This window comes from Musca domestica, unplaced genomic scaffold, assembly GCF_030504385.1.
Source record: "Musca domestica strain aabys unplaced genomic scaffold, Musca_domestica.polishedcontigs.V.1.1 24, whole genome shotgun sequence".
Classification (NCBI taxonomy): Eukaryota; Metazoa; Arthropoda; class Insecta; order Diptera; family Muscidae; genus Musca; species Musca domestica.
The window spans coordinates 7,507,541-7,530,763 of NW_026712272.1; the positions used below are offsets into that span (position 1 = coordinate 7,507,541).

At 32.7% G+C, this 23,223-nt stretch overlaps 1 protein-coding gene across 2 annotated transcripts in view; it reads left to right on the forward strand.

The window, feature by feature from the left end:
• Positions 1-23,223, forward strand: part of LOC101888347 (uncharacterized) — a 426,552-nt gene that overhangs the window by 255,473 nt on the left and 147,856 nt on the right. Inside the window, exon 2 of one of the 2 annotated variants that reach the window (XM_059123296.1) lies at positions 9,777-9,821. The exons of the other annotated variant lie outside the window; for it this stretch is intronic. Within the exon in view, the coding sequence (XP_058979279.1) occupies positions 9,777-9,821 (45 nt within the window). The remainder of the gene's footprint in view (positions 1-9,776; positions 9,822-23,223) is intronic. 2 annotated transcript variants of the gene reach the window in all.

Genomic DNA, 23,223 nt, shown 5'->3' on the forward strand with positions numbered 1-23,223 from the left:
GGAAAAATAATTTTAATAAAATCCACGTTTGTTAAATCCATGGAAAAATAATTTTTATAAAATCCACGTTTGTTGTTACTTTAAAAAAAAATATTTTTAAAAAATCCACGTTTGTTAAATCCATGGAAAAATAATTTTAAAAAAATCCACGTTTTTTAAATCCATGGAAAAATAATTTTTAAAAAATCCACGTTTGCAATTTCCATGGAAAAATAATTTTTAAAAAATCCACGTTTGTTGTTACTTTCAAAAAATAATTTTTAAAAAATCAAAGTTTGTTGATTTTTTGAAAGAATAATTTTTATAAAATCCACTTTTGTTGTTAACTTGTAAAAATAATTGCTTAAAAATCCAAGATTGTTTTTTAATTCAAAAAATAATTTTTAAAAAAATCCACGTTATTTAATTCTTTGAAAAAAATATTTTTTAAAAACTCCACGTTTCCGAATTATTTAAAAAAAATATTTTTTTAAAAAATATTGACCACATTCGTAACCATCTTCCTCTCCATTCATTAAAACCAGTTTTCCGAATCGATAATTCCTAGTTCGTGTGCCGTTTTCCTGTTTTTGTTGGTGTTGTTACACATTCATTATAAATACATTACAACAAGCCGAGCAAACATTAATTTATTTATTTGTTTTTGTTGTTTTTTTTTTTTCATTATTATTTTTATGTAAATGAAAACACAGAGCAGAGATCCATAAATAAAAATTGAAACGATTTCATTTGACCACAACATCCATTGTTGGAAAATGAAATGGATTCGAGTAGTAGTTGTTGCTGTTGTTGCTACTGCTACTTGTCGTTGTTGTTGCTGTTGTTAAATAAATCAGCTTGAAATTAATTGTAACCAACATTTAAATAGACCAAGTGAAATAGTGGATTGTTAAACAGATGAATAATTTAATTTAAGCAGGTGGGTGGAATGTCGGTTTTTAGAGCAGGGGTGGAGAGGAGAGAGAGAGAGTGGGATTGTTGCTTTGTTTTAAATGTGGGTGACATTGGCAGCCAAGACGTGGGGGAGAATTAATCTGAACAGGAAATTGGATAAAGGAATAAATATCGGACTGAAATTAGTTTATTTGGTATTATTTCGTTGCAATTTCAGATTTTGTCGATATCTCCCACTTAGTGTCATTGCAGGGCATAAGCGTCAAAGGAAAAAATGTTCCCCACCAAATTCTACTAAAACTCATCGAACAAACCAAATCTCTACCTTTGATAAAAATCAGGAAAATATGACGGCCAATTTGGGTGTTTAAAGCTAAAATCACTGTTTCTGCTAGTTGTCAGTGTTTTTGTTTTAGGTTAAAATCTCACATTCAAATGCATCATAGAGGAGCGGAATTAAAGAGAGAAACATTCCTCATCAAATTTCACTATAAGTCTCTGAAGAATCAAAAGTTGTAGCTTTAGTATATATTACGAATATATGAGTATTAATTTGGGGATTTTGTGAAATTTATTTTGTATGAGACTAAATTGTCAATTTTTTCGGTATTGTGTCAATATCTCCCCTGTAACATCATTATCGCGGAAGAATATAAAAGAGTAAAATATTCCTTATCGAATTTCACTATAAGCTTCGGAAGAAGAGAAAATTGTAACCATGATTTTTCACAGCCAATTTCAGGTCCAAATCAGGTGCTTATAAAAATATATTTGATATTTGGCAATTGTTTTTTTAAGATATTCAACTTTGGTCGAAATTTTCCCCCAAATCATCATTATAGGGTATAGGTGTCAAGGGGAAAAATATTCTGCATCGAATTTCACCATAAGCTTCTGAAGAAAATGAGGCTATAGCTATCATATTTCGCAGTTAATTCCAGGACCAAACCAGGTGCTTATACAATTATTTTTAATATATGACATTATTTTTTTAAATATTCCACATTGGTCGAAATTTTCCCCCAAATCGTCATTATAGGGTATAGGTGTCAAGGGGAAAAATATTCTCCATCGAATTCCATTACTAGTCACAGAATATAAAAATGCTATAGCTATGATATATATCGAGGAAAGATGAGGTCCAATTTAAGTTTTACAGAAAAATAAGAAATTGTTGTAATTGCATTTTGGAGGAGCGTCCATATCTCCCATTTAACTACATTATAGGCAAAGAGAGTCAAAGGGAAAATTGTTCCTCACCGAATTCCACCTCCAGTTACTGAACAAATCAAATCTCTAGCTATGATATTTATCCGGAAATTATGACGACCAATTTGGGATTTAAATGAAAATTCTTGATTTTTTGTAACAATTGACAGCGTTTTCGGAATGTGTTGAAATCTCCCAGTAAACCTCATTTTAGGAGAGGGAAGTCAAAGAGAAAACTATTCCTTATCAATTTTTAATATAAGTTACTGAGGGAAAGAAATCTGTAGCTATACCATATATGACTTAAATAGCGGGGCAACTATAATTTCTTTTAATAATTCTTCAATTTTTAAAAATTTTAATACATTTTTAAATGGTGGCAATTTCGCCCAGAAAACTTCATTGTAGGAGAGGGGAATCAAAGGAACAAATGATCTTTATCAAATTTTATTATAAGTCACCCTTAAGACCAATTCAATAGCTGTGCTATATATAGCGGGTATTGAGGTCCAATTTGACCATTACCTAAGAATTCCTTACATTTTGTCATCACTTGTCAATATTTTTGGTTAGGCCAAAAATATTGTCCAACCTTCATTTTATGGGAGGGGTGGCAAAGGTGAAAAATCATTTTAAACCGAATTTCAATATAAGTCTCCAAACAAATTAAATTTGAAGCGTCGATACATATCAGAGAAATGTGATAGGCAATTCGGGTAATAATTTTTGAATATTGAATTTTTGAAAGGTATTTTCAATTTCCGTCAATATCTCCCTGAAAGCTGAATTGTAGGTAAACAATATCAAAGAGTGAAATATTCCTCATCGAATTTCACTATAAGTCTCCAAACAAGCAAAGTCGGTAGCTATAAAACATATCAAGGAAATATGGGTGCAAAATTTAATATAAAAATGAAATACTTGCTATTTTGTAATTTGATATCGAATTTTCGGATTCTGGTCTAAAGGTCCACTAAAATTTATTATACGGAATGGGAGTTCAAAAGAAAATTATTTTATATCAAATTTCACTATAAGCGTGGAGAGATATATAATCGTAAGAGATAATATATATTTCAGAGATTGAGGGTCAATTTGGGTAGTAAACGAAAAATAATGAATTTTTGGTTGGCATTGTCGAAATCGGTCGATATATCCCACTAAACGTCATCTTGGGTGAATAACGTCAATGACAAAAATATTCCACATCAAATTTCACTATAAGTCTCCAAACACGCCAAATGGATAGCTCTAATAAATGTCAGATAAATATTGGCTCCATATTGGATATAAGATAGGATTTTGTAATGTTTTGCAATTAGTTGTCAATGTTTTCAAATTTGGTCGATATCTCTCATTAAACGTAAATATAGAAGTACGCTATCAAAGAGAAAAATATTCTCCACTCAATTACACTATAAGTCTCCAACAAATATAAATTCCTATCTGTGATATAATTTCAGAAAATCTGGGCATCAAATAGTATTTTTGAAACAAAAAATTATATTTTTTGGAATATTCTTGAATTATGCCAATATCTTCCAAGGAAAAAAGGAATCCTTATCAAATTCCACTATAAGTCTCCAAATGAAAAAATTCTCCACCTATGTAACATTCCGGTAAAATATGTGTTAAGATTTGGGTATTTAAAAAAGTGATTAATAACGAATTTTTGATATACGTTGTAGAAATCGGTCTATATATCCCACTAAACGTCATCTAAGGTGAATGACGTCATTGACAAAAATATTCTTCATCAAATTTCACTATAGGTCTCCAAACACGCGAAATGGATCGCTCTAATAAATGTTCGATAAACATTGGCACCAAATTGGATATAAAATGAGTTATCATTTTGGTTTTGTTTGTCAATAATTTCAAATTGGGTCGATATCTCCCATTAAACTTCAATATTGGAGAGGATAGTCAAAGAGAAAAATATTCTCCACTCAATTTCACTATAAGTCTCCAACAAAAACAAATCCCTATATTTGATATAATTTCAGAAAAAATAGATTTTTTTCGAAAAATATATATTATTTTTAATTTTTTTTTTTTAATTTTTCAATTATGCCAATATCTTCCACAAATATTCAATATAGAACCATGCTTCCAAGGAGAAAAGTAATCCTTATCAAATTCCAGTATAAGCCTCCGAATAGACCAATTCTCCATATATGTTGCATTCCGGTAAAATATGTGTTGAAATTTGGATATAAAAAAAAAAGATTAGTAACGAATTTTTGATATACGTTGTAGAAATCGGTCTATATATCCCACTAAACGTCATCTAAGGTGAATGACGTCAATGACAGAAATATTCTTCATCAAATTTCGAAATATAATTTTTTAAATTTTTGAATATTTTTTAATAGTGCCAGTATCTTCTACAAATATTCAATATAGGAACATGCTTCCAGAGAGAAAAATGTTCCTTATCAAATTCCGCTATAAGTCTCCAAATGGATCGATTCTCCACATATGTTACATTCCTTCAAAATATCTTTTAAAATTTGGGTATTTAAAGAATTTTTGATTTTTGGTTAGTAATCGCCCACATTTACGAAAGGATCTCATATTTTTTATTTTTAAGCCACAATTCTCAGCTTCTCTTAGACTCTAAAATTTAAATTAAAAAAAAAAAAAATAAAAATTATTTGTTCCCACAACCTCTCATTTTTTTTTAATTACAGGTCAATTCGCTACAATTAAACTTTAATTATTAGTTCATAATATTAAATTACTTAATTATAATATTGGAAATAATTATTAAATATTTATCACCATTAATGGCTACTTTGTGTTTTACTCGGCTAGTAAATCAATTAATTTAAGAAAAAATAGTAAATCATTAATTTTTTGTATGCCCACCCACCCATCCATTTCCTAACCTCACCTTTGTTGTGGCATTCATTCATAATTTGGTTATGGGGACCATTGTTGTTGTTCTTGATATTTTTGTTATATATATTTGTTTTTTGTTGTTGCTATACTGTAAATATAAAATTTTTAATTGAAAAACTATTGTTTATTTAATAGTGTTGTTGTTGTGGTTTTAGTTCCATCGTCCATAGTTAGTTGTATTGTTTGCCATAACATTGTTTGTTCGTAATTAATTATGAAAATGAAGTGTTATAATTTTGTTGTTACGTAAATAATTAAAAATTTGTAATGGTTGCAGGTGTCATAGAGAGAGAGAGAGAGAATAGTAATTATTTAGTTTGAATTTATAAAAAAAAAATTTAAACGAAAAACAAAGTGACAATTATTTAATTTATAATTATGAAAATATGAAAAAAAAAATATTGAAATTGCTTGAAAATACCTGAAAAATTTTATACGTTCTGCTGACCCTCTCCATAATTTTTTTTTAAAAAAATTATACTCTTTTAGAACATAGAAAACTTTTTAGAAAAATTATTAAAAATATCAAAAAAAATAACTAAATTTTCTTTTTTTGCCATTTATTTCCCACATTTTCAAAATAGGTCAATCTCTCCCCTAAAACTTCATTATAGGAAAGGGAAGTCAAAGGGAAAAATATTCCCCATCGAATTTCACCATAAGTCACCGAACAAACGAAATTCGTAGCTATGATATATATCGATAAAATATCGTCAGATGTAGGGTGTCTATACAAGAATACACCAATACACCAAATAAGAAATATTGCTAGCTATGATATATATCAGGAAAAATAAAAAAATAACTAAATTTTTTTTTTTCAAAATCGGTCAATTTCTCCCCTAAAATTTCATTATAGGAAAGGGAAGTCAAAGGGGAAAATATTCCCCATCGAATTTTACTATAGGCCACCGAACAAACGAAATTCGTAGCTATGATATATATCGATAAAATAACGGTCAGATGTGGGGTGTATATACCAGAACTTTATGTGTTTTAAATTCCCACATATTGTAGTAGAGCCTATATCTCCTAAAAAAACTGCAATGAAGGGCTAGGGTGTCAAAGGAAAAAATATTCCCCATAAAATTTTACTTTAAGTCACCAAATAAGAAATATTGCTAGCTATGATATATATCAGGAAAAATAAAAAAAATAACTAAATTCTCTTTTTTTGGCATTTATTTTCCACATTTTCAAAATAGGTCAATTTCTCCCCTAAAATTTCATTATGGGAAAGGGAAGTCAAGGGGGAAAATATTCCCCATCGAATTTCACTATAGGCCACCGAACAAACGAAATTCGTAGGTATGATATATACCGATAAAATAACGGCCAGATGTAGGGTATCTATTACAGAATTTTATGTGTGTTTAAATTTAAAATTCCAACATATTGAAGTAGAGCCTATATCTCCTAAAAAACTTCAATGTAGGGCAAGGGTGTCAAAGGAAAAGATATTCCTCATCGAATTTTACTATAAGTCACCAAATAAGAAAAATTGGAAGCTATGATAAATATCAGAGAAAATAAAAATTAACTAAATTTTCTTTTTATTGTCATTTATTTCCCACCTTTTCAAAATAGGTCAAATTCTCCCCTAAAACTTCATTATAGGAAAGGGAAGTCAAAGGGGAAAATATTCTCCATCGAATTTCACCATGAGTCACCGAACAAATGAAATTCGTAGCTATGATATATATCAATAAAATAAGGGTCAGATGTAGGGTGTCAATACCAGAATTTTATGTGTGTTTAAATTTTAAATTCCCACACATTGAAGTAGAGTCTATATCTCGTAAAAAACTTTAATGTACGGCTAGGGTGTCAAAGGAAAAAATATTCCCCATAAAATTTTACTTTAAGTCACCAAATAAGAAATATTGCTAGCTATGATATATATCAGGAAAAATAAAAAAATAACTAAATTCTCTTTTTTTGGCATTTATTTTCCACATTTTCAAAATAGGTCAATTTCTCCCCTAAAACTTCATTATAGGAAAGTGAAGTCAAGGGGGAAAATATTCCCCATCGAATTTCACTATAGGTCACCGAACAAACGAAATTCGTAGCTATGATATGTATCGATAAAATAACGGTCAGATGTAGGGTGTCTATTACAGAGTTTTATGTGTGTTTAAATTTTAAATTCCCATATATTGAAGTAGAGCCTATATCTCCTAAAAAAAACGTCAATGTAGGGCTAGGGTGTCAAAGGAAAAAATATTCCTCATCGAATTTTAATATAAGTCACCAACTAAGAAAAATTGGTAGATATGATATATATCAGGGAAACATTTTGTTCAATTATATATATCAGTCAAATATGAGTTCACGCCTCCAAAAAATCTCCTTAAAGTATGCACCATATTTCATATACATATTTTTCCTAAAAATATGTTTGAAACAATATTCTTTAACGAAAAAGTATATTTTAAAAAAATCCTAGAAAAAATAACCCCTAAAAGTATGCACTATATCTCTTTTTAAAAAACGTTTCCTAAAAGTATGCCATGTTTTTATACCCTCCACCATACTATGGAGGACGGTCTAACGAGGAGGGTCACGTCAGACCCAACAAAGTATATATATTCTTGATCAGCGTAAAATTCTAAGTCGATGTCCGTCTGTCTGTCTGCCCGTCTATCTGTTGTAATCACGCTATCTTTCGAACGAATTGAGATAGAAGTCTAACATTATGCACACATGTTTATTTTTCCAGTAGACAGGCTAAGTTCGTAAATGGGCCTTGTAGCTCCACGTCTTCGTATAGTTCCCATATATCAGTACCTTCCGATATTCGGTATTTTAATGATTTTAGCGACATTATTCACCGGAATTGTTTCAAATTTAATATTTGAAGTTCCAAAGGGATACTATATCCTAAGACAGAAAATTGTCTGTGCAGGTTCACGTCTTCATATAGCCCCCACATAAAAGTACCTCTCGATATTCGATATTTTATTGATTTTAGCGACATTATTCACCGGAATTGTTTCAAATTTGGTATTTGAAATTCAAAACGGATACTACAGCCTAAGACCGAAAATTGTCGGTGCAGCTCCTCGTCTTCGTATAGCCCCCATATAACGTTACCTTCCGATATTCGGTATTTTAATGATTTTAGCGACATTATTCACCGGAATTGTTTCATATTACGTATTTAGAATTCCTAATGGATACTACATCTTAAGACAGAAAATTGTCTTTGCAGGTCACGGTCTTCGTATAGCCCCCATATAACGGTACCTCTCGATATTCGGTATTTTGATGATTTATGCGACATTAGTCACCGGAATTGTTTCAAATTTGGTATTTGAAGTTCGTAATGAATACTACAGCCTATGACAGGAAATTGTCTGTGCAGGTCCACGTCTTCATATAGCCCCCATATAACGGTACCTCCCTATATTCGGTATTTTGATGATTTTAGCGACATTATTAACCGGAATTGTTTCAAATTTGGTATTTGAAGTTCGAAGTGGATACTACAGCCTGTGACAGAAAATTGTCTGTACAGGTCCACGTCTTCTTATAGCCCCCATATAACGTTACCTTCCGATATTCGGTATGTTGATGATTTTAGTGACATTATTAACCGGAATTGTTTCAAATCTGGTATTTGAAATTCGTAATGAATACTACAGCCTATGACAGAAAATTGTCTGTGCAGGTCCACGTCTTCGCACAGCTCCGATATAACGGTACCTCCATATTTTGATGATTTTAGCTACATTTTTCACCGTTTATTTCAAGTTTTCAAATTTGAATATGGTGATGGCTTATGACAAACAATGCCCGTATAGCTCCATGTCGTATAGACCCCAATAAAAGGGCTGTATTCGGTATTTTTTGAAATTTAAACACAATTTTTTAAGGATTTTATTTTTTGAAAATTTCCAAATTCATTCCAAATGGTGGAGGGTATTCAAAGTTCGGCCCGGCCGAACTTAATGCTTTTTTTATTTATTTCACTTTCAACAGTAAAAAATATTCTCTTATGAAATAAAAAACAACGTTTAAAATCCACTTCCCAAGCTGTTGAGTTGTTGGTTACATTCAATGAAATTCCCCTTTTTTTCCCTGAATTCGCTCTTCAATTTTTATGCAACGGAAAATTGCATTTTTTTCTCTCAGTCTTTTTTTTTTTTTTTTTTTTTTGTTATAAAACAAAAACAACTGCAATTGCTACTAAAATGTTAACGTTTAATTTTTTTTCACCACCACCACCTCGACCACCACCATTGCCAAAGTGAGTAGTTAAAGCGAATAAGTTTCAAACTCTAGGGCTTTTGGTTAAGGTTTTCTTTGGCGCCATATTTCATTTACACTGCATTCACGTTGGCATTGGGATTTTGTTGTTGTTGATGGTTTTTCATGTTTTTTATTTCCACTCACAAAAAAAAGAAAACTTTCCTTGTCCATACCTTATGGCCATGTCTAGAGGGACGTTACTATGGTTTCTTTTTTTTGGTGGCAGAACAAAAACGAAATAAATCCTGACTAGTGGTGGTGTAATCTAATATCAAGGGTATCCTTTAAAGCAATTTCAATATTTATTTACTTTTTTAGAAAAAAAAAAATTAAGTTTTTGAGTAGTTTTGTAGTTTCTGTAATGTAAAATAATACATTAAAAAAAAATTAAAAATAAAATAACATTAAATATTTAATTAAAAAATATTTATTACAAAAAAAATTATTTTGAAAATAGCCATACCTATTTGTATTTTTGTCTTCTTTCTTTTCTGGTCTTTTTTGTATTATTGCAGGTTTCAGACACCAATAAAAGCCTTCGCCTGCCTAACAACACCAAGGTGAGTGTTAAGGAAAACCCCAAAAGAAAATTTTTAAAAATAATATTAAATAAAAAAAAGTTAAAATTTAATTTTCCGAACATTTTAAGTTATAGACATTTTGAATTTGCAGTATAACCCGGTTATCCTTTTATTTAAGGTGAACGATATGTTTGGCATTATTGCAGATAACAAAATGAAATTTAATTTTGTTGAACATCTTAACCCTCTAGGGGCTCATATTTGGGGTCCTCTTGGTCCTCTTTTCGAAAATAGTTTAATATATGATTTTAAACGCGAAGTGGTGAAATAAAATGCAAAAATCTCCCATAAAACACCCTGGTAGGGGAAGGGTACCGAAAGGGAAAATGTTCATCATCAAATTTCACAATAGGTCAACGAAAAGACCGAGTGTATTGCTATGACAGATATCGGGGAAAAACTATTGCAAAATTGGCAGTATGAAAAAATTCTAATATTATGTTATTCAACGACAAGGATTTGAATGAAATGTAAAAATCTCCCATAAAACAACAAGATAGAGGAGAGATGTCAAAGAGGAAAATGGTCATCATAAAATTTCACTATAGGTCACCGAACAGACCGAGTGTATAGCTACGACACATACCGGGGAAAAACTAAAGAAAATTGCCAGAAAGAAAAAAAAAATAAAAGTTTTAGTATTTAACGCCAAGGTTTTGAATGAAATGCCAAAATCTCCCATAAAACAACAAGTTAGGGGAAGGGTGCCAAAGGGGAAAATATTCATCATCAAATTTCACTATAGGTCACCGAACAGACTGAGTGTATAGTTATGATACAAATCAGGGAAAAATGAATAGAAAATTGGCAGTAAGAAAAAAATCTAATATTATAGTTTCTAACGTCAAGGTTTTGAATGAAATGCAAAAATCTCCCATAAAACAGCAAGTTAGTGGAGGATTGCCAAAATAAAAAATATTCCTCACCAAATTTCACTAAAAATCGCCGAACAGACCGAATGTGTAGCTATGACACATATCGGGGAAAAGCTAATGCAAAATTGGCAATAAGAAAAACATTATAATATTATGGTATTCAACGCCAAGGTATTGAATGAAATGCACAAATCGCCCATAAAACAGCAAGTTAGGGGAGAGGTGCTAAAGGGGAAAATGTATATCCTAAAATATCACTATAGGTCATCAAACAGACCGAGTGTATGGCTCTGACACATATCGGGGAAAAAATAATGCAAAATTGGCAATAAGAAAAAAATATAATATTTTGGTATTCAACGCCAAGGTTTGGAATGAAATGCCAAAATCTCCCATAAAACAACAAGTTAGGGGATCGGTGTGAAAGGGCAAAATGTTCATCATCAAATTTCACTATAGGTAACCGAACAGATCGAGTGTATACCTATGATGCATATCAGGGAAAAATGAATAGAAAATTGGCAATATGAAAAAATTCTAATATTATGGTATTCAACGTCAAGGTTTTGAATGAAATGCAAAAATCTCCCATAAAACAGCAAGTTAGGGGAGGGTTGCCAAAGGGAAAAATATTCCTCACAAAATTTCACTAAAAGTCGCCGAATGTGTAGCTATGATACATATCAGGGAAAAATGTATACAAATTGACAGAATGAAATAAATCTAATGTTATCGCATTCAACGCCAAGGTTTTGAATGAAATGTAAAAATCTCCCATAAAACAACCAGTTCGGGGATGGGCGTCAAAGGGGAAAATGTTCATCATGAAATTTCACTATAGCTCACCGAACAGACTAAGTGTATAGCTATGACAGATATCGGGGAAAAACTAATGCTAATTTGGCAGTAAGAAAAAAATCTAATATTATAGTTTTTAACGTCAAGGTTTTGAATGAAATGCCAAAATCTTCCATAAAACAACAAGTTCGGGGATGGGTGTCAAAGGGGAAAATGTTCCTCACCAAATTTCCCTAAAAATCGCCGAACAGACCAAATGGGTAGCTATAACACATATGATGGAAAAACTAAAGCAAAACTGGCAGTATGAAAAAAAAATCAAATATTAATGTATTCAACCCTTAGGTTTTGAATTAAATGCCAAAATCTCCCATAAAACAGCAAGTTAGAGGAGGGGTTCTAAGGAGAAAAAAATTCACCATCAAATTTCAATTTAGGTCACCAAACAGACCAAGTGTATAGCTAAGACACATATCGGGGAAAAACTAATGCAATATTAGAAACAAAAAAAAATCAAATATTATTGTATTCAACGCCAAGGTTTTGAATGAAATGCAAAAATCGCCCATAAAACAGCAAGTTAGGGGAGGGGTACCAAAGACGGAAATATTCATCATCAAATTTCACTATGGGTCACCGAACAGATCGAGTGTGTAGCTATGATACTAATCAGGGAAAATTTAATAAAAAAATAGCAGTATGAAAAGATTTTTATATTATGGTATTTACCGCCAAGGTTTTTGAATTCGGTTAAAATCTCCCCCAAAGCTTCATTTTTGAGAAAGGGGCTCAATGGAAAAAATATTCTCCATCAAATTTCTCAATGGGTCTTCACACAAATCAAATATGTATCTCGAAGATATCACCCGATTATATTAAGATCACTTTGAAGTTTCCCAAAAATATTTTGAATGTGTTGGTTTATTTGGAATTTATCGAAATTGTATCAAAAACTTCATTTTAGGAAAACGGTGTCGATGGAAAAAATGTTCTCCATCGAATTTCACTATAAGTCACTAAACAAGCAAAATCGGTAGCTATTATACATATCAGGCAAATATGAGGGATAATTTGGATATTGCCTAAAAAATATAAATTTTGCTGCATGTCCGACTCGGGTCACTATCTCCAACAAGCTTTCTTTATAGAGGGTTGATGGAAAAGAGAAAAATACTCTCCATCAAATTTTACTGCATGTCTCCAAACATGCTATGTACATATCTTGAACATATATCCCGATTTTGTCGGGATAACTTTGAGGTTTCCCAAAAAAAAGTATATATTTTGGTTTATATGGAATTTATCGAAATTGTGCCAAAATCTCCCTCAAAACTTCATTTTAGGGAATAGGGGAATGGGGGGGAAAGAAATATTCTCAATCAAATTTTACTATGGGTCTGCAAACAAATCAAATATGTAAATATGAATATGAAGTTTCACAAAAATATTTTTTATATTTTGATTTATTTGCAATTTTTCGAAATTGTGGCAAAATTTCCCTCAAAACTTCATGTTAGGAGAAAGGGAGTCAATGGAAAAAATATTCTCCATCAAATTTCACTATGGGTTTTCAGACAAATCAAATATGTAAATCGAAGATATCATCCGGTTATATCAGGACCACTTTGAAGTTTCACAAAAATATTTTGCATGTGTTGGTTTATTTGCAATTTTTCGAATTTATGCCAAAATCTCCCCCGAAAACTTCATTTTAGGGAATGGGGGTCAATGGAAAAAATATTCTTCATCAAATTTCATCATGGGTCTTCAAATAAATCAAATATGTATCTCCAAGTTATCAGCCGATTATATCAAGATCACTTTGAAGTTTTCCAACAATATTTTTTATATTTTGATTTATTTGCAATTTTTTGAAATTGTGTCAAAATTTCCATCAAACCTTCATGTTAGGAGAAACGGGTCAATGGAAAAAATATTCTCCATCAAATTTCACTATGGGTCTGCAAACAAATCAAATGTGTATATCGAAGATATCATCCGGTTATATCAGGATCACTTTGAAGTTTCCCAAAAATATTTCATATATTTTGACGCATTTGGAATTTATAGAAATGGTGCCAAAATCTCCCCCAAGACTTCATGTTAGGAGAAAGTGGTCAATCGAAAAAATATTCTCCATCAAATTTCCCTAAGGGTCTTCAAACAAATCAAATATGTATCTCGAAGCAATCGCCCGATTATATCAGGATCACTTTGAAGTTTTTCAAAAATATTTTATGTTTTTGGGTAATTTTAGAATCTTATCGATATCTCCCTCAAAACTTCATTTTAGGGGAACGGAGTTAAGGGAAAAAATATTCCTCATAAAATTTCATTATTGGCCTCCAAAGAAACCAAATCTCTAGCTACACTACTTATCACTGAAATACCAGTCGCAATTTGGCTATAGAACCCAATTCCCATAACGCCTAAAATCATGCTTTAAATTTCGATCATTCACAACTAATTTACATTTTTCCCCATTTGAACCTCCCCTGTTTACTTTCCGTACAGACCCTTTCAAATCTCACTGAAAATAAAACTTACTTTCCAAAAATCTAAAGTAGCGAAAAACAACTCCCCGAAAAAACTGTACATACACACATTTAAAACATTTATGGCAATTTATGCTTCCGTGCCGGAAGTTGTTAAAATTACTGCACTACATGCACTTTGGAACAACAACTACAACGTGCCACAAGAACCCAATCTGCAGGAACAACAACAACAACACATTTGCTGTTGCGGTTGGCAATTTTTACATAGTCGTTACCTTCTGTTTAGCCAAGGAGTCGGCACTACATTACTCCAATGGGTTAGGCCGAAAAAAAATTCCGTGTGTGTATGTGTGCTCGTGTGTGTGTATTAGAGTTATTTCAATTTTTTACCGTTTACAATTACCAAGAAAAAACGACGAGAAGAAGAGAGAAACGTAGACAACAACGGAAGTCTCTGGGTAATGTGGCAACATGGGTTGCAGCTGAGCCAAAACAGGAGAGAATTTCTTTTTTCTTCAACAAACTCTAGAATTACTAACACACTTTTAAAATTGAACGAAAAGCAGATAGAGAAGCAGCAGCACCACCCTATATTGCCCATACGTGTTTTTGCAACCGAAAACTGACTTGGTGTTGAAGCCGATAACATTTAGCCTGAAATCATGTCGTAAGCTCGGGTAATCTAAGCTATTTTGGCAGTAGTCTAAGGAAAACACTGCACACACCCTTTTAGGTGGGTTATTGGAATTATAATCCTTTGGGGACAGTGTTACGGAACAGAAAAAATGGGGAAAGTTGAAAATTCGATGATGAAAATTGTATGGTCCCTAGGTCTTCCCTTGAGGTCTTCTATGGCTCATAAAAGAGCTGCTGGTCTTCTATGGCTCATAGAAGAGCTGTTGGTCTTGTATGGCTCATAGAAGAGCTTGAGGTCTTCTATGGCTCATAGAAGAGCTGCTGGTCTTCTATGGCTCATAGAAGAGCTGCTGCTCTTCTATGGCTCATAGAAGAGCTGCTGGTCTTCTATGGCTCATAGAGGAGCTGCTGGTCTTCTATGGCTCATAGAAGAGCTGCTGGCCTTGTATGGCTCATAGAAGAGCTGCTGGTCTTCTATGGCTCATAGAAGAGCTGCTGGTCTTCTATGGATCATAGAAGAGCTTGAGGTCTTCTATGGCTCATAGAAGAGCATGAGGTCTTCTATGGCTCATAGAAGAGCTGCTGGCCTTGTATGGCTCATAGAAGAGCTGCTGGTCTTCTATGGCTCATAGAAGAGCTTGAGGTCTTCTATGGCTCATAGAAGAGCATGAGGTCTTCTATGGCTCATAGAAGAGCTTGAGATCTTCTATGCTTGAGGTCTTCTATGGCTCATTGAAGAGTTTGAGGTCTTCTATGGCTCATAGAAGAGCTTGAGGTCTTCTATGGCTCATAGAAGAGCTGCTGGTCTTCTATGGCTCATAGAAGAGCTGCAGGTCTTCTATGGCTCATAGAAGAGCTGCTGGTCTTCTATGGCTCATAGAAGAGCTGCTGGTCTTCTATGGCTCATAGAAGATCGGCCGGTCTTCTATGGCTCATAGAAGAGCTGCTGGTCTTCTATGGCTCATAGAAGAGCTGCTGGTCTTCTATGGCTCATAGAAGAGCTGCTGGCCTTCTATGGCTCATAGAAGAGCTGCTGGCCTTCTATGGCTCATAGAAGAGCTGCTGGTCTTCTATGGCTCATAGAAGAGCTGCTGGTCTTCTATGGCTCATAGAAGAGCTGCTGGTCTTCTATGGCTCATAGAAGAGCTGCTGGTCTTCTATGGCTCATAGAAGAGCTGCTGGTTTTTTTTTGGTTTTTTGGTTTTATTCAAAAATATTTATTTCTTTTGAAAATGTCTCTCTCAAACACTGTCCTAAAAAATTATTTTCCATTTAGCCGCTACGAATACCCTTAGAAGCCATCATTAAATTCCATAAAACCTTAACACTCTCCGGCAGACACCAACCAACCAAACGGCAGCCAGACAGGTGTAACAAGAACAAAATACCTCAGAAACTTGGGCAAAAGAAATAAAAGCCAAAAAAAAAAAAAAAAACATTCGGCTGCATCATGACTCAGCGGTGAAAGGAAGCCAGAAAACCCTACCCAACTGGCCCCGAAAAGAGATTTAATGGCAAGGAAGAGAAAAATAAGATTGCGAGGGGGGAAATTATGGCAAAGTTTTCCAAGGATAGACACCAAAATTACGTTCGTTTTATGGAGTTTTGTCTTCTTTGCTTAGACAATGTTTCCAAGGGGCGAGGAGGTATAAATTCGTAAGAGAAAGCCAAAAATGGTGGCAAATAATGTGAACGCCAAAAAGTATGCCATAAAAATAAAGACGAAAATATAAATATAATTGCTTATAAATATAGAAGAGAGATTAAAGTTGAAGGGAGGTTAGGATTTTGGAGTCCTTATTTTCGGAAAATTATTTATTAAAATTAGACAGACAGATGGTTTGGTGGAAATGTAGAGATGTACCAAGTCTGAATGGAATCGGATGTTAAGTTCGCGTTTTATGAGTTTCATGGATATTTAAAAATTTGAACATTTTTGGGAGGGAGGTACCAGAAGGATTGGACCGATATATTCCATCTGCACAGCAGACCTTGGTTTAATAAAAATAATGTGGCTTATCTAATTTGAAGAGAACCGAATGCTTATTTCGGTTTTTATGATCGTTTTGGTTATTCAAATCGTTGACCCTTTGTGGGGGAGGTGTCAGAAGGTATGGCCCGATCTCTACCATCTTTATAACGGATCTTGTGTTAATGAAAATATTGAGATGTGCCACGTCTGAATGGAATCGGATGTTAATTTCATGTTTTATGAGCTCCACGATTATTCAAAATTTTGACCCTTTGTGGGGGAGGTACCACAAGGAGCTTACCGATATGCTCCATTTTCACGGAAGATCTTGTGTTAGTGGAAATAACAGGATGTGTGAAATATGAAGAGAACCGGATGCTTATATCGGATTTTATAATAGTTTTGGTTATTCAAAATTTTGAACCCTTTGTGGGGGAAGTACCTGAAGGAATGGTCCGATCTCTACCATATTTATAAGAGATCTTGTGTTGATGGAAATATTGAGATGTACCAAGTCTGAATAAAATCGGAGGATAATTTCGTGTTTTATGAGCTTCATGGATATTCCAAATTTTGACCCTTTGTGGGGGAGGTACCAGAAGGAGTTCGCCGATATCTTCCACATTCACAGCAGATATTGTGTTAGTAAAAATAATAAGATACGCGAAATTTGAAGAGAACCGGATGCTTATATTGGATTTTATAATAGTTTTGGTTATTCAAAACGTTGACCCTTTGTGGGGGAGGTATCAGAAAGTATCGCCCGATCTCTACCATCTTTATTATAGATCTTGTGTTAATGAAAATATTGAGATGTGCCAAGTCTGAATGGAATCGGGTGTTAATTTCGCGATTTATGAGCTTCATGTTTATTCAAAAATGTTGACCCTTTGTGGGGGAGGTACCAGAAGGAGTTCACCGATATGCTCCATCTTCACAGCAGACCTGGAGTTAATAAAAATATTGTGATGTGTGTAATTTGAAGAGATCCGGTTGCTTATTTCGGTTTTTATGATCGTTTGGGTTATTCAAAATTTTGACCCTTTGTGGGGGAGGTACCAGAAGGAGTGGGCCGATATGTTCCACCTTCACAGCAGACCTGGAGTTAATAAAAATATTAGGATGTGTGAAATTTGAAGACAATCGGACTCTTACGTCACATTTTATAAGAGTTATAATTATTCAAAATTTTTACCCTTTGTGGGGGAGGTACTTGATGGAGTGGACCGATATTCTCCATTTTCTCACCTGACCTAGCACTGACGCAAATATTAGGATTTGCAAAGTTGGAGCAAAATCGGATTATCCTTTCTCTTTCTGTGCAGAAAATAAATTTTTTTTGAAAATTTTGACATTTTGTGGAGGAGGTACCAGAAGGGGTGCACCGATATGCTCCATCTTCACACCAGACCTTGGTTTAATAGAAATATTGTGTTGTCTGTAATTTGAAGACAATCTGACTCTTGCATCACATTTTAAAAGAGTTGTAATTATTCAAAATTTTAACCCTTTGTGAGAGAGGTACTTGATGGAGTGGACCGATATTGTCATATTTCTCCCCTGACCTAAAACTAATAAAAATATTAAGATTTGCAAAGTTGGAGCAAAATCGGATTATCGGTTCTCTTTCAGTGCAAAAAATACATATTTTTGAAAATTTGTGGGGGAGGTACCAGAAGAAGTGGACCGATAAATTAAATCTTCACCCCAGACTTTGGGTTAATAAAAATATTGAGATGTGTGAAATTTGAAGACCATCGGACTTTTACATCACATTTTATGGGAGTTGTAATTATTCAAAAATTTGACCCTTTGTGGGGGCGGTACTTGATGGAGTGGATCGATATTTCCAATTTTCTCACCTGACCTAGCACTGATGAAAATATTAGGATTCGCAAAGTTGGAGCAAAATCGGATTATCGTTTCTCTTTCTGTGCAGTCAATTATTTTCTTTGAAAATTTTGACATTTTGTGGGGGAGGTACCAGAAGAAGTGGACTGATAGTGCTCATCTTCAAACTTGGTCTGAGTTTGATAATAATATTACGATGTACCACGTTTAGAGTAAATCGCATACTCCCTTCGAGAGTTATCATGCGCACCAGCCAGCCAGACAGACAGGGAGACGGACGGACATTGCTAGATCGACTCCAAATGTCCTGAAACGACCTAGACCTAGGGTCTAAAATCATTATTTCTATGATGCAGGTTTCGGCCGTATCAAATGATATATACCCTCTCTAGCCACAAGGCTGAAGGTATAAAAAATCTGATTTTTTTTTTTTTTTTTTTTTTTTTTTGAGAAAAAAACTTTAATTTTTCTTTGAAAAAAAAATCATCGAAAAAAAATATATATATTTGCTCTGTTTCGGAACCTGCAAATTTTAAATCCGATAATTTATTTTTTTATTGAAAACAATTTCCAAAATTTTTAGATTTTTGCCGATTTCGAAACAAAACACCTGATAGTGAAAATAACTTTGGCAATTTTCATTAACTAAACAATTTAAATAAATTTAATTTCAAAATTCCCACCAAAATTCCATCTCCTTGCCATCTCAGCAAAACGTTACCCAAAAACCCCATAATACTTGCTAAATCCCGAATTTCCCTAGAAAATGTAATTTCATTAACAACGGTGGAAATTGCATGCAAAGCGAAACCAAAATTGATTGAAGAGTTTCCCAGAATTGCGCACAAATAATTTAGCAATTTTACCATTCACGTATTTCAACATGATTTCAAAAGTTACGCCAGAATAGCCAAATTTATTGAAATACAATTTTGTAATTCAAGCAATTACATCATTCAATTATTCACAGAATTTAATTATGGACTCTTAAACAGCGATCCTATCCCTTTTGAACTCGGAAAATTAATCATTTGAAAAATTCGACCCCCTAAAAGTATAATTTACATTTTGTTGAAAAAATAAAAACCCTCGCCTAAAAGTATGCACTTATAATAACATTTATTTTAAATGACGTTATTTCTCACCTCGTTTGTTGTTCTTGCTTTCTATGATTTATTGCATGTCATTGAGTCCTTTTCATTAAACGATTAACACTTTATATCCGATAAAAATCGGTAGCTGGTACAAAAAATGCCAGCACGGTCCGGAGTGCAGTAGCAACTTGAGCTGGGAAACCTGGGCAGTTATTATACCATGGCATATGAACGTGTGTGTGTGCATACAAATTATTGTTATTACCACCAACATTGAGCCAGGGAACATTGAGAGGAGGCCACTTATTTTTTTAACATTAAAAAAAACGGCGATTCATGCTGTGTTTTATAATGGAGTGTGTAGATGTATGTGTAAGTGTTCCATGCAATGGAACATGTGGTTACTGTGGTGAGAGTGGAGGTAATGGGCTTTGTGTCAGCAGGCAATTATTTTAATAAATGGAATTGAGAAAAAATATTTTCGACCAGATTTTTATGAAAAAAAAAATTGTAAAAAAGGATCGACGAGATTTATTTATTTAAAACAATTGCCGGGATTATTTATTAAAAAAAACGGCGAGATTTTTTATTTTAAGAAAAAAATGAAAAGGTCTTTTCATAAAAAAATCTACGAGATTTTGAATAAAAAATCGACGAAATTTTTTATAAAAAAATCGACGAGTCTATTTAAATTTTAGTAAAATATTTTAAAAATTAGATTTTTCGTGGAAAAAATTGTGTCGAATTCTTATTAAATAATTCGACGAAATCGATGTTATAGAGAAAATAAAATGAAATGAAATTTTTTATAAAAAAAAATTTATGATATTTTTTGTAAAAAAAATTCGACGAAAAAAATTCGACGATTTTTTTATAAAAAATCTCGTCGATTTTTTTTTATAAAAAATCTTGTCGAATTTGCAATGAAGGAAAAATTTCGTAAATTTTTTTTTATAAAAAAAAATTCGACGAGATTTTTTATAAAAAAAAATTTACGAAATTGTTCCTTCATTGCAAATTCGACAATATTTTTTATAAAAAAAATCGACGAGATTTTTTATAAAAAAATCGACAGGATTTTTTATAATTTCAGTACATTATTTTAAAAATTCAATTTTTTTCAAGGAACAATTTTGGTCGAATTTTATAACATATTTCGACGAAATCAATATTCCAGAGGAAACTTCGACGAAATTGATTTCATTTAAAAAATTACGACGAAATTCAATTGCTATAGGGAATTTCGACGAAATTCCATTTCTATTGAGAATTTCGACGAGATTCAATTTCTATAGGAAATTTCGACAAACTTAAATTTTTATAGAAAATATCACGAAATTAAATTTTTATATTGTCGTCTATTTTCTATAGAAAATCTCGTCAAAACTGGAGTTCTCTATAGAAATCTCGTAGAAATTGCGAATTTTCGTCTATAGAAAATTTCGTCGAAATTCGCAATTTTCGTCTATAGAAAATTTCGTCGAAATTCGCAATTTTCGTCTATAGAAAATTTCGTCGAAATTCGCAATTTTCGTCTATAGAAAATTTCGTCGAAATTCGCAATTTTCGTCTATAGAAAATTTCGTCGAAATTCGCAATTTTCGTCTATAGAAAATTTCGTCGAAATTCGCAATTTTCGTCTATAGAAAATTTCGTCGAAATTCGCAATTTTCGTCTATAGAAAATTTCGTCGAAATTCGCAATTTTCGTCTATAGAAAATTTCGTCGAAATTGCGAATTTTCGTCTATAGAAAATTTCGTCGAAATTCGCAAATTTTCGTCTATAGAAAATTTCGTCGAAATTCGCAAATTTTCGTCTATAGAAAATTTCGTCGAAATTCGCCAATTTTCGTCTATAGAAAATTTCGTCGAAATTCGCCAATTTTCGTCTATAGAAAATTTCGTCGAAATTCGCCAATTTTCGTCTATAGAAAATTTCGTCGAAATTCGCCAATTTTCGTCTATAGAAAATTTCGTCGAAATTCGCCAATTTTCGTCTATAGAAAATTTCGTCGAAATTCGCCAATTTTCGTCTATAGAAAATTTCGTCGAAATTCACAAATTTTCGTCTATAGAAAATTTCGTGGAAATTGCGAATTTTTCGTCTATAGAAAATTTCGTCGAAATTGCGAATTTTTCGTCTATAGAAAATTTCGTCGAAATTCGCAATTTTCGTCGATAGAAAATTTCGTCGAAATTCGCAATTTTCGTCGATAGAAAATTTTGTCGAAATTCGCAATTTTTGTCTATGTAGAAAATTTCGTCGAAATTCGGAATTTTTGTCTATGTAGAAAATTTCGTCGAAATTCGGAATTTTTGTCTATATAGAAAATTTCGTCGAAATTCGGAATTTTTGTCTATGTAGAAATTCGGAATTTTTGTCTATGTAGAAAATTTCGTCGAAATTCGGAATTATTCGTCCATAGAAAATCTCGTCGAAATGACAATTTTCTATAGAAAATCTCGTCGAAATGACAATTTTCTATAGAAAATCTCATCGAATTGGCAATTTTCTATAGAAAATCTCGTCGAAAAGACAATTTTCTATAGAAAATCTCGTCGAAAAGACAATTTTCTATAGAAAATCTCGTCGAAAAGACAATTTTCTATAGAAAATCTCGTCGAAAAGACAATTTTCTATAGAAAATCTCGTCGAAAAGACAATTTTCTATAGAAAATCTCGTCGAAAAGACAATTTTCTATAGAAAATCTCGTCGAAAAGACAATTTTCTATAGAAAATCTCGTCGAAAAGACAATTTTCTATTGAAAATCTCGTCGAAAAGACAATTTTCTATAGAAAATCTCGTCGAAATGACAATTTTCTATAGAAAATCTCGTCGAAATGACAATTTTCTATAGAAAATCTCGTCGAAATGACAATTTTCTATAGAAAATCTCGTCGAAATGACAATTTTCTATAGAAAATCTCGTCGAAATGACAATTTTCTATAGAAAATCTCGTCGAAATAACAAGTTTCTATTAAAAATCTCTAAATTACGATTTTTTGTAGAAAATCTTTTGGAAAATTTTCTATGAATTTTCTCAAAATTGATTTTCCATAGAAAATTTCGTCAAAACTGTCTCGATTTCTTCGACCTTCCCTACACACACACGATTTGTTTCGTGACATGCACTACCTTTACATGTCATCGCATGCCTCTGACCAAGAACAAATTGGCCATAAATATTGTGATTATATTTAATATCCCCCACCAAAACGTCCACCACACTTCCCCATTATTGACACGCACACTTGTTTTCGCTTGTTTCAAAATTGAATATCACGGCATTTATGGCAAATTGTTGTAAATTGTAAAAATATAATTTTGTGAAATGTGTTATCTGAACTGCATTTAAAAAAACAGAACAACTGCAAATCCCATTTTGCAGCCCCACCTGAGTACCATTTACAAATAAACATTTAAAACTGCCTCCTGAAAGTAGGTAATAAAAACCACAATAAATAGTAAAGTGTAAAACTACTTCGCTCCCCAGAGAGCGAGTCCGGAGCACACTTTCCAATTGGACAATTATTATTGTCTGTCTGTCTGTCTGCCGGCAGTTTGTAAAGTGCCGCCACTTAAACAGAAATTGTATTAACACGACTCTCGTTTTTCCGTCCAACAGTTCCCAAAAGTATGCAATGTTATGGCTG